This window comes from Amblyomma mixtum, chromosome 3 (assembly GCF_055824585.1).
Source record: "Amblyomma mixtum isolate Tamu chromosome 3, ASM5582458v1, whole genome shotgun sequence".
In the NCBI taxonomy this organism is placed as follows: Eukaryota; Metazoa; Arthropoda; class Arachnida; order Ixodida; family Ixodidae; genus Amblyomma; species Amblyomma mixtum.
In genome coordinates, this window is record NC_143014.1 from 168,861,273 (window position 1) to 168,876,405 (window position 15,133).

A 15,133-nucleotide genomic window follows, 5' to 3' on the forward strand; every position below is an offset into this window, starting at 1 on the left:
GTTTTATGACTGTTAAGATCTCAACGTTGGTTCTTATCCTTATTCATAATCTTTCAACCTGTGCTGACATTCACACTCGCAAGTGTTATCAACCCTGCTTTTTGTAATAGCACCTCCCTATGACTTGTTGTGCCGTTATCACTCGTACACCACCGCATTTGTTTTTAGTTTTTATTGGCTATTCTCATGTTCACGCACCTTCATGCAGCTGAGCAGCTATAAAAGACCGCCTGGTTACCTTTACTGTTATTAAAGTTGGAAGTTCGCTCTTTCCTGTTGTATGTTTCCTTCCTGTTTCGTCCTTTTTTTTGGCGTACGACATTCTTTCAAGACGATGTACCAACTAACCCGTCAAAAAGTTCTACGAATATCCTGGCTTCGTATTCAGTGTGTCAGTAAGCAAAGAATTGTGGCTGCGTGACGCCAACCAAAGGAGCCTTTTTTCTCCGGTAATTTTTATCTTCATTCCTTTTCGTATCACTTTTAAAGAAACCGCAAATGGGGAAAAAAGGCTCCCCCCACTGCCGTCACGCAGCCACGTCAGTAAAATTCGTCACGCGTGTTTCTGGGCAACCATGTCCGATAATTACTTTTTTTCTCCTCTTGATGACAGCAGCAGGGATGAGGGCTTGTCAGTCATGTTCACTAGCCCGTGTCTTCCTGCGCGCTTTACCTCAAACGTGGCTTTCCAACTAGCCCAGACCCATTCTTTAATGAGATCTATTGCCCTGCCCGATGACAATCAAGTGAGGCAGCAAGCCAGCGTCTCCATGCAACTGGAGCAGACGGTTCCTCTTTGTCATTTTAGCCTAAAGACCCTAGATAAGCAAAGTTGATCTAGGGACTTAAGTTTAGCTTTGAGGAAACAATGGGATTCAAAATAAGTAGTTAACAAGGGCTGATTTTGTGTGTTTTTTTTGTGAATCAGTCACTTTTAATTATTTTTCTACATGTTTTGAAAGGGGAAAAAAATCAAATTAGTTAAGTTTCTCCCCGAATAAATCTACTTAGTCACAGCACTGTTAGCAAAAAATACCCAAAAGGGAGTAAATGGCTTGTCCTCTAACGAACACTCAAAAGGAGGTTTTATTTACTCATATAAGTGGAGTATTTTATTTACTCCCTTATACAAGGGAGGTATTAAGGTGTACAAGGGAGCAAATTTTTTACAAACCAAAGAAATGGAGCCCAAAAGTGGCGTCATGTTTATTTATATTCATTCAGGCTCTTTCTTAGAGCAACGCCAGCGGCGGAAGCAGGCAGTAGCTGCGGGGGCTGCCGGCAACCCAATTTGGGAAACTGCGCTGCCCTAAGGTGACCCCGCGTCACGTGTTCTTTTCACCCTCTGCGAGCCCAGCCGCGGCGCGGCGGCGGCAGGAGTCATGTGCAATTGTCGTCTGCTTTTGCTGTACGAGCTGGTTTAGTTGGCCATGTTCGTAGATAAAGGGATGTAACATTAGAATCAGTAGTTCAAAACTGAAAAAAGAGTCATGGGGTAGTTCCACTGTCATGCACCACTCTATATTTGACTGAAAACCAGAACAGAGTAACTTTTAAATGAAAACAGCCCTGAAGGTAGTTTGGTATGGTAGATTTTGCTCTCATATTCACTTCTTTAAGGCTTCGCTTTTCGATATGACTTAGGAAAAATGTAGCCCCATCAACTCAATCAAGAGCTCAGCGTTGAAAATATGTTCTATCACAGTTATATGTTCAAGCAACGCAATATAATCTGCTGCAACACTACGGGAAGCACACTCAAAAAAGCTGTGATAGTTAGGCCTAAGAGGGGGTTGTAACGGGGTGGCGACACTAACAAAGGAAGGTCAGGTATGGTTACAGTGGAGGCTTCACGGGAGCAGTTGAATAATGTAGCTTACTGTAGCAGAAAATGGCGACGAGCTGATATCTTGTACCGCGGCAGGCGCCAGTGAAGGAGCAGAAGTGAGCAGAGATCCAGCGACGATGGTAACCAAACGGTAGTCACTCACAGCCATTATCAGACGACTGACCAGAAGCAGACGAGATGCTAGGTGGTGGGGCGGATTGCCCAAAATGTGTTTTTTACTCCATTTCGGCACTGGTGGAGTATTTGGCACAACTCCCTTTCTAGACTGGAGTAAATGCAGGTAAATACTCATTTTTACTCCATTATTCCCTCATGGGAGTAAAATGGAGGACGTCCACCTTTTTACTCCACACTCATGGGGTAAATGTTTTCACAAATTGAGTAAGAAGGGTGGCCGCCACCATTTATACTCCCTTTTGGGTTTATTTTTGTTTACAGTGCAGTGGCGGAAGACTTTCTTAGGACTGGACATATGCCTCTGACGGACTGTCGTCTGTAAGATCATATAAGATGAGGTTGCTGCGTCGGGAGCGGCTCTCGGCATTGTATATGCATGCGGTATTCCATTTCAGAGATCCAGGTGGTTATTTGAGTGTGGTTAGTGCTTATTGCGTCTAGGTCGTTGCGTAGGACTACCCGGTCTTCGTGTGTTTCAAGGTCAGCCAGTCTCTTATTGAGGTCGGAAATAGTTCGGTAGATGTCAGCTGATTTCTGAGACCCTGTACCACACTGATTAGCTGCGGCTGACCGGCAGACAGCTTTTACAGTTCTGCGAGTGCTTGGTCTGGGCCCGAGTTCGATTCAATGTCCCCGGCCACCAATAACAGGGAACGAACGACAGTAGCATACTGCCACGTATCATTGCAGTGTTTGTTCGTTCACGCTCAAGGCTGCAGGAAAGGGTTGTTATCACTTTTGTTCGTGACGCGAGAAGCGACCAGACTAATCTCGATTGATCGCAGCCATGCAAGGCTGCATCTAGGTTTTTCCAGATTACTGTAGATGATCTTGTCCTGTTATCTGGAAGTTTCCTTGCCGGCTTTAAATTGAGCGATGCCGCGAGCGGCGGACATTCGTAGATCGACGACCGACGAGCACGTTTGTTGCTTACGCCGCCGCCGAGTGATTCAGTTCTTTTGAGGGCGCAAGTCAGCCCAAATAAAGAGCTTCGTTTCCAAGACTGGTTGGAGTCTTCCTGACCGTTGGACTGCCGTCACTACAACGTGACATCTGGTGGAGGAGCGGGGTAGCCTTCCATGTACCGGACAACCCCTGGAAGTCGTGACGCCAGCCCTTTGAGTTATTCGCCGGAAGACCTGATTCCAGCCTACCACGCAGTCTCTGGAGCCTCCAGCCATGACTTACGCCGCAGCAGTGCGCCGTCCTGTACCTCGACGACGGGACCCAAGCCCCTATCGCCCTTAGCCAGCTGCGCTGGAGCGCCGCTCTCTCGCCCCAACTCACCCGTCCTACGAGCGTCGTGCACGGCCGAGGAAATGCGTCCAGTGGAGAACACCCGACCAGCGCCGCCCACAATGCTTCCACTGCGGAGAAGCCGGTCACATTCTCCGGTACTGCCCATACAGGAGAATCGGCATCCGAGGGTTTCCTTACGACGCCCCACGACCCCGACCCGGTCAGCGACCAGCCGAAATCGAGGATTTTTTGCGTCGGGAAGGATACTCATCGCCGAGCCGCCTATCGCGTTCTCCGTCGCCATCGTCACCGCGCTAAGTATCTCCTAGCCGAGGCTACGCAGTGCGTGGACGCTTCCCCCGCCCCCGAAGGTTAAACTGAATAAAGCAGCCTCTGGAGGTGAGGTTGCTTCTGAGCGCAAGAACTAAGATCCTCCATCGACGAAAACAGAAGACCATGCCCCCTACGACGACGACGAACCCTACGACGACGACGAACCCTACGACAACGACGACCCCTACGACAACGACGACCCCTACGACGACGACGACCCCTACGACGACGACGACCCCTACGACGACGACGACCCCTACGACGACGACGACCCCTACGACGACGACGACCCCTACGACGACGACGACCCCTACGACGACGACGATCCCTACGAAGACGACGATCCCTACGAAGACGACGACCCCTACAAAGACGACGACCCCTACAAAGACGACGACCCCTACAAAGACGACGACCCCTACAAAGACGACGATCCCTACGACGACGACGATCCCTACGACGACGACGATCCCTACGACGACGACGATCCCTACGACGACGACGATCTCTACGACGACGACGATCCCTACGACGACGACGATCCCTACGACGACAAATACGACGACAAAAACTAAGACAACACCGACGACGACGACGACACGGCCAGACTTGAAGCTTTTACCGCTGCCCTTACACCTTATTAGGAACGCTAAAGGACTCTAAGTTCTAGAAGCATTCTCAGTGTTTAATTTCATTTTAAAGCATCGAGACGATGCTTCTTTGGAAGGGGGGTAATGCCACGTATCATTGCAGTGTTTGTTCGTTCACGCTCAAGGCTGCAGGAAAGGGTTGTTATCACTTTTGTTCGTGACGCGAGAAGCGACCAGACTAATCTCGATTGATCGCAGCCATGCAAGGCTGCATCTAGGTTTTTCCAGATTACTGTAGATGATCTTGTCCTGTTATCTGGAAGTTTCCTTGCCGGCTTTAAATTGAGCGATGCCGCGAGCGGCGGACATTCGTAGATCGACGACCGACGAGCACGTTTGTTGCTTACGCCGCCGCCGAGTGATTCAGTTCTTTTGAGGGCGCAAGTCAGCCCAAATAAAGAGCTTCGTTTCCAAGACTGGTTGGAGTCTTCCTGACCGTTGGACTGCCGTCACTACAACGTGACAATACTCTACGGCAATAGAAGGCAACACTGTGGGCTCGGCAGCTGCAGGAGACAAGAGTTGCTGGCTTTTATAGCGAAAGCTTTACTGCGGCATGTTCCGCGAGTTTCGCCGACCACGTCGGTTTGACCTTGAGCGATCTTCAGCCGCGCCGGAGCTACGCCGAAACCGATGAAGAGCGGGAACCACAGGCCATGACCAATTTCAACGCAAAATGAGTTTATTGTTTCCAATGTACTGCGTTAACAGACGTGTCGGAATCGCAGTGTCTGTAGACATGAAAACATGACGCAGTTCCACGAGAACGAGATACACAGAAAGCACAACGAAATAATTGAAAAATATTTCTTATATCACCATTTCGATCAAGAAAGTGCACCGTAAAGTTGCTCGAGCTTGACAAGGCAGCGTACAAGAAGGATGCCACACCAAGCCCACGTACATGCATACAGAAACTGCGGAAAACACTTGGTCCCGCATCTCGGCAAATCTAACAATACAGGCATAATGCACGCGAACGATACGCGGCGAGCTACATGCATGCGAAGGCATGAAAAACGTGGTGCGTGTTAGACAAGTGCAGGTTGAAACGCTGGTGCACCTCTTCCACATAGAATACGTATGAAGAGCGCTGCCTCTCCCAAAATCTGGTATCAGGGTGTTTCACCTCACTTTAAAAAGCAATTAGCAATTTCATTTCAAGGTCAGCAATTTTTTAAAATCTGCTTTTTGAGTTAGAGCAACGCTATTTTTCGACATGGCATTTTGTCAGCATAACACAGGCGAATTCGAAACAGCGCTTTCGGTCGTGTTCGACACCAAAATTTCTTGCGCTGCAGCGGCGATGGGAACGGCATTTTCGAAAATCTAAGAACTGACACGGATATTACTTACGGTGGGCTACAAGCCTCTCATTCAATAAGGCGCCTAACAGTAATAATTTAAAGGAGCTATACCATATTAGTTAACAGGCCTAGTAGTCTTAGCATGTCTTAGTTGTATTCTGATGTACTACACTCCTTACAATGGTATGCAAAAAAAAAGCGCTCTTCTAACTCAAAAAGCACATTAAAATTTAAAAAAAAAAATGGTGACGGTCTTAGGAGCAACACCGTGTATTATAGCCCTCACAGTAGCCCTCGTGAGATCTGAATATGCATGTTGGACGCGAACTGCGTACACCATGCAGTTGAAGTAGTCGGCAGGCCCAATTTTGTCTTTGCAACATGGACCCAGAGTTCGCAGGTCTACATCACAACAGTGGAACCAGAGTGAGGGACGAAATGTGTCCCACTGGACCAAGTTGGTTGAGGCGAAAACAAGGCTTCAACACAGTGAGCTAGCCCCGATGTATCAACCTTTCCATTTCAGCTCCTTTTGGGGGGGGGGGGGGGGGGGGGGGGGGGGGGGGGGGGGGGGGGGGGGGGGGGACTGCCAGCCTCACAAAACGCTGTCAACACGAGCTGCCGCAATGCGCGTATAGAGGGACTTGATTTTATCAAGTGTGCAATTATCATAGCTATATGGACAAAAACTCCGGCGGCTGGAAAGGAACACACGACCGCCCCTTCAGATAAAGACACGTACCAGCACTCGCATCCGCGAGGCACGTGAGCAAATGCAACTCATCGCAACAGGGCCCAGTGAAAGTGGCAGCGTGGCTAGGCCAGCTGCTCTCGATACACAGTCCCACAGAGAGCAGCTCAGGCGGCCGGCTTCTCGCCTCCCTGGATGTCGCGGTACCACTCGGCGCTCTTGTCCTCCTCGATCGCCTTCTGGAGCAGGCGGTCGGCCTCAGGGTCAACGGCCGACAGAATCCGGAACGACTCGGCGTCCACAAAGCAGATCTCGTGGCCGTCTGGGTCGGCCAATATGACCACGGTGACCGTGGCCTTGCCCGGCGTGTCGAGGCGGGTGAGCGGCTTCAACACCTTCTGGCCGGCCGCCAGCGCCCGCTTCTCGATGTCCGGCAGCTCGGCGGCGGGGCACTCGAACGCAATCCGGCCGTACGCCTTCGCCCGGTCGATGGGAGCCGCGCTTAAACGGAACCGCAGCCGGCACTGCGTGTCGTCGTACGCGAAGGCAGCCTCCTTGTCGGTGCGCTCCATTATCTTCATGCCCAGCAGGCCCTGCCAGTAGGACACGGTGCGCGCCATGTCCGAAGACGCCAGCATCACCTCCTCCACAGGGTCCAGGCGCTCCATGTCGTCGGGCTTGACGCGCTGTTTGATCACGAACCTGCACACCGGACACCAAATTTGCAGCGTGCTGCTTAATACCTCAAGCGCGAAACTGCCTAAACAGGAACTTAAGCCACAGGAACCGAAATGTCAGCGAGTGATGATCTAATAACAGCGTATTAACTTAGCAAAGACCGACACGTATATATCCTATTATTTTACACCTGACATACGATGTTCGGATTACGTAAACACATCGCCACGTATACACATGGATGTAACGACGGATTTCACGGTGACATAACGTTGAAGCATTTTTAACCGAAATGAGCGGCTACCTGGACGGTCGGTTTCTTTCGTTCTCTAATGCTTTTTTACACAGCCTTCCGTTTTCGGGTATTTTTTCAAAATTTTGAGGCTTATATCAGGAGTTGTTTGTTGTGTTGAAAATGTGGTGTAATATGGTTTTCCGTGGGAATGCTCAACAAAACGGGTTTCGTCGCGTGGTGTTCGCAATGTAAAAACAAACAAAAAAAACATCGCACTCGTTTTGTTGTGGGACTTATAATGCTAAAATTCCACCAACACGCTGTAAAGACTGTTACATCAGAGTTCTTCAATGTTTTCAAGGACTCTGGTAATACGAATAAAATGTTACCTCACACTATTTTTTCTAGTTCATATTAACATTTACCATATCAGTACTACTACTATAGACCCGACAGGCATCTACCCGAGCTGTAAAAACCTTCAGCACCACTCCTGTCACTTGAACACATAACACTTTCAGATCAGCGTAGGCTACAGCCAGAAGCAGTGCTTCGTAGTTCTGACAATCGGTGCTCTCGGGGCTTGCCTTTCAATATGTAGTCCTTGACCACATCCAGCACTGAAGCTTCGCTTTCGCTAACAGAGGCTGTAACGGAGCTGGAGGAACAAAAGTGTTATATCAGAGTCTATGGTAAAACGTTAATCCGATTCTCTTCTAGGTACCGTTTGAGGTCTACTCAGAATATCTCGGACAGCCACCTATTCCTGTTCAACATCAATCCAGGCGACGAAAATAACTGCGCACGGCAGTTTTTTTTTTTTTTCCTTTCAAATGCAAGATGTAGTGGCCGTGTTGAGCTGCGGGTTGGAGCGAGCCATCCATTTCGAGGAGAAAGGAACGCCTTCTGCAGCCTTCTCGCAGCCGCGCGGCTACGAAACGCAGCGAAATTAATTTTTCTATGGTACGTTCAGAGCAGACGTATATCGCCGAGCGCTAACGCGGAATGATGCTAAAATATGTTTTTCCCCCTCATCGAAGAAAAAAACCACACTGTCGCACGACGCAGGAGACTGTCCGGAGCACGGAGGTGCTGGATCCCTTTCCATAATTCTCCAAGTCCTATTTTCAACAGATAAGAAAACCGGAAACGCACCACTGGTTATCTCAAAATAAAACTTCGATATCCAAGGTGCCACAGTCATTCCGTTTGCGGCATTTAAAAATTCGGGGGACAGTTATAAGCTTCGCCTGAAGGCTATGACGCGATGGCGTCTACGGGTCTCTTGAGCGGCCTGGGGTCCTCTTTGCATATCACTTCGCAGACACGGACACTGTTCGGTATTTTATTATTGAAGCGAAAGCTTCACTACGCTAGGTAAAGTGAGTTTCACCGTGGTCGCAAGTCTGACCTTCAAACGACCTTCATAACCAAAGCCCATGCCACGTTGCAGATAAAGCAAGGGAAAGGAAAAGTGCATAACTGCCCCCTTGGGACAGTGGACACCTTAGCGGCAGCTCCGAAAGCAAAGGAAAGGCGCTTAACTGGCCCCCTGTGACAGAGGACACCTTAGTCGCGCTTTAAGCTACGAAAGTGATGAACAGCGGAAGCTTCGAAAGCAAAGGAAAGGCGCATAACTGGCCACTTGGGACAGAGGACACCTTAGTCGCGCTTTAAGCTACGAAAGTGATGAACAGCGGAAGCTTCGAAAGCAAAGGAAAGGCGCATAACTGGCCCCCTGGGACAGAGGACACCTTAGTCGCGCTTTAAACAGCGGAAGCTTCGAAAGCAAAGGAAAGGCGCATAATTGGCCCCCTGGGACAGAGGACACCTTAGTCGCGCTTTAAGCTACGAAAGTGATGAACAGCGGAAGCTTCGAAAGCAAAGGAAAGGCGCATAACTGGTCCCCTGGGACAGTGGACACCTTAGTCGCGCTTTAAGCTACGAAACTGATGAACAGCGGCAGCTCCGAAAGCATAGGAAAGGCGCATAACTGGCCCCCTGGGACAGTGGACACTTCAGTCGTGCTTTAAGCTACGTGGCGGTAGTGATTGACGTGCGCTACATGCGTTGGAATTGACAACGCTGTGGCAGAAACATGGCACTGAAGCTATATAGGCCGTGGGCGTTCGTTGTGTTCATTGGCATTGGTGTTGACAACGTTCTAGAGTCCGATGGTTGAGAAAAGGAAGGGCGCATAACTGGCTTCCTGTATCAGTGGACGCCTGAATCGCGCTCTGAGGTACGTGGGGTGGTGGGAGAATGGGCTGCATGGGATAGCGCTGACAACGTTGTGGCAGACACGCGGCACTGCAGCAACAGGCCGCAGCGTTCATTGGGTGAGCAAACTCTCGCGATTAACCATTAATTTAACTGCCAACTGTCAGGTTGGCAGGGTGGGCGCGCTACCTATCCACTGTCCGGAACGCACTCAACGTTACAGATGCCAAGCCGCGTATAGTTGCCCGATATGCCATAGCTTTCGCTCCCTAACAACGCTTAAGAGTACTTGAACCGCAGCTGGTTTTTTTAAAAAATAATTTACCACTAGACACACGAAGCTTAGTCGAATGAACTTTCCTCAGTAATCGAGGGGTATAGCGCGCCCGGCTCGCGACTCAAAGGCCAGCAGTCAGAGTCCAGGCTCAACCACTTTTAAAGGTGGTAGAATTACGTCACAACCGTCAGGAATTTTGTAGTGACGTCATCACTGTTGTACCGTGTGATCGTTGCGCGGTGTTTGAAATACCCATGCGAGGTCATGTGGTTGTGAGTTCACGACCCTCTCGACCAATCCCATTTTCTCGACACGCCAACTACGGCGATTTCTGCGCTGGACGTTACCGCGTGACGACAGAATTCTTCAGCAGTTGATGCTACATGCGTCTTTTGGCTAGCTCGGCTAATGAGCCGAAGTCTGGTTCGAACCCGGCTGCGGCGGCAAATGCAAAAGGCACCGGTGTACTGCGCGATGTCAGTGCACGTAAAAGATCTTCAGGTGGTCTAAATTATTAGCAGCCCTCCACTACAGCGCCCCTTTCTTCTTTCACTCCCACCTTCCTACCTTCACTCTGGCCGCGGTTGAGGCGTCAACCAAGAAGGGACAGATACCAGATACTGAGCACTTTCCTTTCCTCAAAACCAATTTATTTACCCAAATGGAACTAGGTATACACATCATCCATAACGCGCCCCTATTGCATTCCCGTAATTTCCGCACATCTCAGAAAAGCTTCCCCGCTCTCGGCGCCACAACGACTGACAGAGTTAACAAGCTCCCTGGCGCCAGAGAGTGCTTGTGTAATCGAGCTGAACGAGAGCAAAGCCCCTCCATAGCGTTTTGCAAGAACTCTGGTTTTGCCCACACCAGATCAGCGTCGGTGAGAAGCTCCTAGGGTAAATGTGCGCACCATGACCGCCATACATATTCCGAAAACAATTCCTTCATAATCATGACGTTATGGACGTAACAACAATCCCTTGCAACATCCACGGCGAGTACTTTACCTGCCCGAGACCAATACTCGCGGCGTCGTTCTCTGCTTGCGTGCGCATGTAGTCGAACACAACTGAAGAAAGAAGCGGCAGGTGCCCATCAAAAGAGGCCCTCCAGCATATGGCGTCGACCGATTATCCCCTTGCACCTGCGAGCCCCCTGCCATGGCAATCGAGCGGCTGTGCCCCAGCGATGTTACGCTAGCAGGTGCAAGGGAATTAACCACGTCATCATGATAATCGGTCGACGCCATTGGCTGTAGAGTTCTTTGAGGGACAACTGCCGCCGAACGCGGCCGCAGCGACCACGCTTCGATGGAGGCGAAACGCAAAAGGCGTCCGTGCGCTGTGCTATGTCAGTGCACATTAAAGATATTAAAGATCCCCAGGTGGTCGACATTATTCCGTAACCCTCCACTAAGATGCTTCTTTCTCTGTTCTTACTCTTCCTCCTCAATTTCTTCCCTCACGGCAGGGTTGAGCAGGCTGGGGTGTACACCGAGAATTGAGACAGTTGCTGCACCTTTCCCCTCTGTGAAACCGAAATGCAAGCATCTTTCGCGTGGTGGTGGTGGAAAACATTTATTTAGGACTATTTACAAGAGAGAGTGGGGCTGGCCTTAAGGGTCTTAAGGGCCAGCCCCTTACAAATTCTAGGGGAGGTCCCTAGTCCGGGACCCCTGCGGCTTCCGCGGCAGCTCGGGCCATAGCGACGAGGGATCTTTGGCTCTCTAACGTAGAGCATCTCGTCCTAGATAACTCCTTGTCCGCTCTGAGTGACTGAGTGGATACACCTGTCAACTTCGTGAAACAGGAAAGAGCGGAGACGTTACAAAGGTTCGACTTTGTGAAAACACGACTCGTATGAGTTCGGAGGTGCCAGCGTGGTCTGTCTTGTGCGATATCGAGGCCTTTCTTGTGCACGGCATAAAGGGACCGACCCCATTGAATTTTAAGCCCCCAATTTTTTTCATTTCATTTCATTTATTGGGGTTTAACGTCCCAAAGCGACTCAGGCTATGAGGGACGCCGTAGCGAAGGGCTCCGGAAATTTCGACCACCTGGGGTTCGTGTACTCACAGCGCACAGTACACTGGCCTCTAGAATTTCGCCTCCATCGAAATTCGGACGCCATGGCCGGGATCGAACCCACGTCTTTCGGGCCAGCAGCCGAGCGCCGTAACCACTGAGCCACCGCGGCCGATTTTTTTTTCCGACGCAACGGAAAGCTTGCTGTGAGGTGCTCAATTCCACAAAGGTTCTGTTAGAGACGCTGTAGAAGATTTTCATTGAGAATTACAAGGCGTACGCCACTGTGGCGTAACAACTTTGGGTGTGGAAACTGAGTTAACTGGAGACACGGGAGAGGCATTTGCCCTGCAGCGGGCGTAGTTAGGCTGATGATGATACTTTTGACCCCCGACTGTACATATGGCTTATGACGCGTGCATGGCACACGGTTGTATGCCTGAGAAAATCACGTCTCATGACATCTGCATAATGTTCGCGACAAAGATGGCAGACTGGACTATTAAACTTTAAGACATGTACAACGTGGTCCGCTCATTTGCATTTCTCATCTGTGTCATCATTACTGAATGAAATCATACTGCTTAACACTCAAGACCCACTGGCTCCAACAGGAGGGTCTATGATTTGGAGTATATAAGCTCGTAAAAAAACTCTTCGTTATGTGGATATAAATGCTCATTTACATTACCTCTTCTGGTTTGTATAGCGTTTCAATAGCTTGATCTGCGTCTCGCATGTGCTTGTTGTTAGACATGGTCTTCCGTTCCCTCTTCAAATCTAAGCTAATACGAGACCTTACCACTCTGTGGTCGCTACAACGGACCTTTCCGAGGACCTCCACATCCTCTACGATGCAAGGGTGAGCGCACAGTATGAAGTCTATTTCATTTTTAGTCTCACCATAGGGGCTCTTCCACGTCCACTTCCTGTTTGCTCGTTTGCGGAAGGTATTCATAAACTCACATTCATCAAATTTTGGCACCCTTTGAGCAATTGATATGGCAGGCACAATCCATGTGACCTAGCTGAAAATTTCTATTCATTAAAAAATATTATTTAAACAATGGGAAAAGTCCAACAAATTGAACAGCGAAAAGTTCTCAGTTGGAACCAACGGATCCCAGTTCAGAACCAACAAGCCAGCAGATTTCTGCTCGAACCAGTTGGTACAGCAGAAATCCAGCAAGATTCTTGCTGGGAGTAGCTGGCCCAGAAGTAAACCAGCAAGCTCTGCAGCTATTACCATCGATGTTCCTGCTGGAGCCAACTAAAACCAGCAGATTCCCAGATGGAAATTTTGACCTGGGTTAAACAGCACGAAGGACAGGACACAGCGTCAGCATCTTTGTACCGTCCTTCGTACTGTTCTCAAGTATAAAGGGTGTTTCATCTAAAACTGTACACAATTTTTAAAAATAGGTTTTTTAAGTTACGAGAGCGCTCTTTTCGGCATAGCATTGTCGGCGGTGTAGTACATCAGAATATAGCTAAGATGTGCTAACTAGTAGGCTGGCTAACTAATCTTGAATAATTAACTTTTTAACAATTACAATTAGGCTCCTTACTGAAAATAGTGTAGCCCACCGTAATGAATACAGTTTCTAGAATTTCGAAAACGCGGTTACCTTCGGCGCTGTGGCCCTTCAAATTTTTGCAACATCGCGCCAAAATACATGCGCTTTCAAGCAGCTTGCAGGCAAAGCAGCCTCTCCAACGCAGGTTTTGAAAAGGCCGCAATGTTGTCGCTATAGCTTCATCATTATCTGGTCGAAATCGCCAAAATTTATTGGAGCACAGCGCCGAAACTAACCGCGCGTTTTCAAAATTCTAAAAACTGACATGGACATTACTTACGGAGCCTAACAGTAATAGTTACAAAGTTAACTATTTAATATTAGTTAACCAATCTGCTAGTTTTAGCACGTCTTAGCTGAATTTTGATGTACTACACCGCTGACAATGCGGTGCCTAAAAAAGCGCTCTTCTAATTCAAAAAGCCTATTTTTAAAATATAGTGCCCCTCAAATTTGTCCTCCAGCAAATTAAGGCGTCGACCGGCCGGTACTCCTGCCATCGTGTTACTACCCTTGCACCTGCTAGCGTGACAACACGGGGGCTTGCTGATTTAAAGGGGATTAGCCATGAATCAAGCGGATTAACCACGACCAAACCAAACAAAAAACGCAACCCTGGTTTGCTGGGTAGAGCCAGCTCAACACTTAAGCAATAAGTTATGATTATGGAGGTGGTGCACGTGTAGTGACAGGCCATGTCCCGGCAACGGGGCTGCCGGCTGACCCGCCTCTCTGAAGCAACCTGCCACCCCCTCTCTAGCCCCTTTCCTGTACGTCGGCCCTCCACATCAAAAGAAGAGTTCGCTTGCTGGGGGATGAGGAGACTACCGATCATTTCAAGAAAGGGCCTGCCCGTTATGAGTGCACCCTTTGTTGGACCATCATACGCACTCAGAATTCTGTGGTGTTACTGACCTGTATCCTCCGGGAGCGATGAGGGCGTCGTGTCCTTCGAATTTCTCCACAGGCCAAGCGTGGCGCCGCGCATTCTTTATCACATCGTCGGAACGTATGACCACAGCAACGAAGTCATTTCCCTTTGCGTAGCTCCCAATGCCGTAGTTGTAGGTGAGTTCCATGACGAAATGGCTCACCTCGGGACCGTAACCGATCATGGTCTTGCTCCAGTTCAGGTCGTACGGGCCATTACATTCAGCGCGGCAGCCGTCTTCGAATTCCTCGTGCCGTAGCACCCGCATTCCCAGAACGTCTTTGAAGAACTTAATCGTCGCCTTGCGGTCGCCCACCTTGAAAACAAAATGCAGTGCCCGCCGGACCATGTTGCGCACGCTGTCAATCGAAGATGTTGCGATGCACAATATTTGCCTTGGCTTCAAAGAGGAACGTGGCTTTCAACGCCGCAAATGCCGCACGAACGAGACAGTCACTATGAGGCCCAGAAGGCCGAGATTAACCCGATTAAACCCGCGCCGCCCGTACACGCCTCCCAACCTCGTCCCAACGTCGCGCCCTCCTGAGGAGATAGGAACAAGCCAGAAGTCGTGCCAAGTTGCCACCTGTAAACGCAGCCGACGCAGCCACGCAGCGGCAGCAGCGGTGGTATGCAGCGTTGAGCCGCTCCAGCGAGAACAACTGCGCACTACAGCTGCGGGGCGTTGTGGCGTGCCAGCGTGCCCTCTGGACACGATAATGAAGGAGGTAGTTTTTGTCGTTAAAGGGTGCCTCCTCCTCCTCCTGCGCGCGCGGAAGTCGGTCAAGGGTGGCTGCTTTTCACTGCTTTTAAACGACACCAACAGTCGTGGAAAGTCGCGAATGAGGTGATGTGGTGCAGTTTCCCCCGCGAAATTTTGACTTTCAAGTCGCCACGCGATCTTTACAATCGCGCGGCCGTAATAGACCAGTTTTTTCACTT

General features: G+C 49.7%; 1 protein-coding gene across 1 annotated transcript; it reads right to left on the reverse strand.

The window, feature by feature from the left end:
- Positions 1-6,124: 6,124 nt before the first annotated feature.
- Positions 6,125-14,883, reverse strand: LOC149352657 (glyoxalase domain-containing protein 4-like). Its single transcript, XM_089581871.1, has 2 exons — positions 14,176-14,883; positions 6,125-6,948 (listed from the first exon to the last, which is right to left on the reverse strand). Exons 1-2 carry the CDS (start codon positions 14,538-14,540, stop codon positions 6,414-6,416), a joined length of 900 nt encoding a protein of 299 aa, XP_089437997.1. The 5' UTR covers positions 14,541-14,883; the 3' UTR covers positions 6,125-6,413.
- Positions 14,884-15,133: the final 250 nt, after the last annotated feature.

Coding starts and splice junctions, on each gene's coding strand:
- LOC149352657 (XM_089581871.1), bottom strand. CDS start 14,540: ATGGTCCGGCGGGCACTGCATTTTGTTTTCAAGGTGGGCGACCGCAAG. Junction 6,949..14,175: donor ATCGCTCCCGGAGGATACAG/GTCAGTAACACC, acceptor TCCGGTGTGCAG/GTTCGTGATCAAACAGCGCG.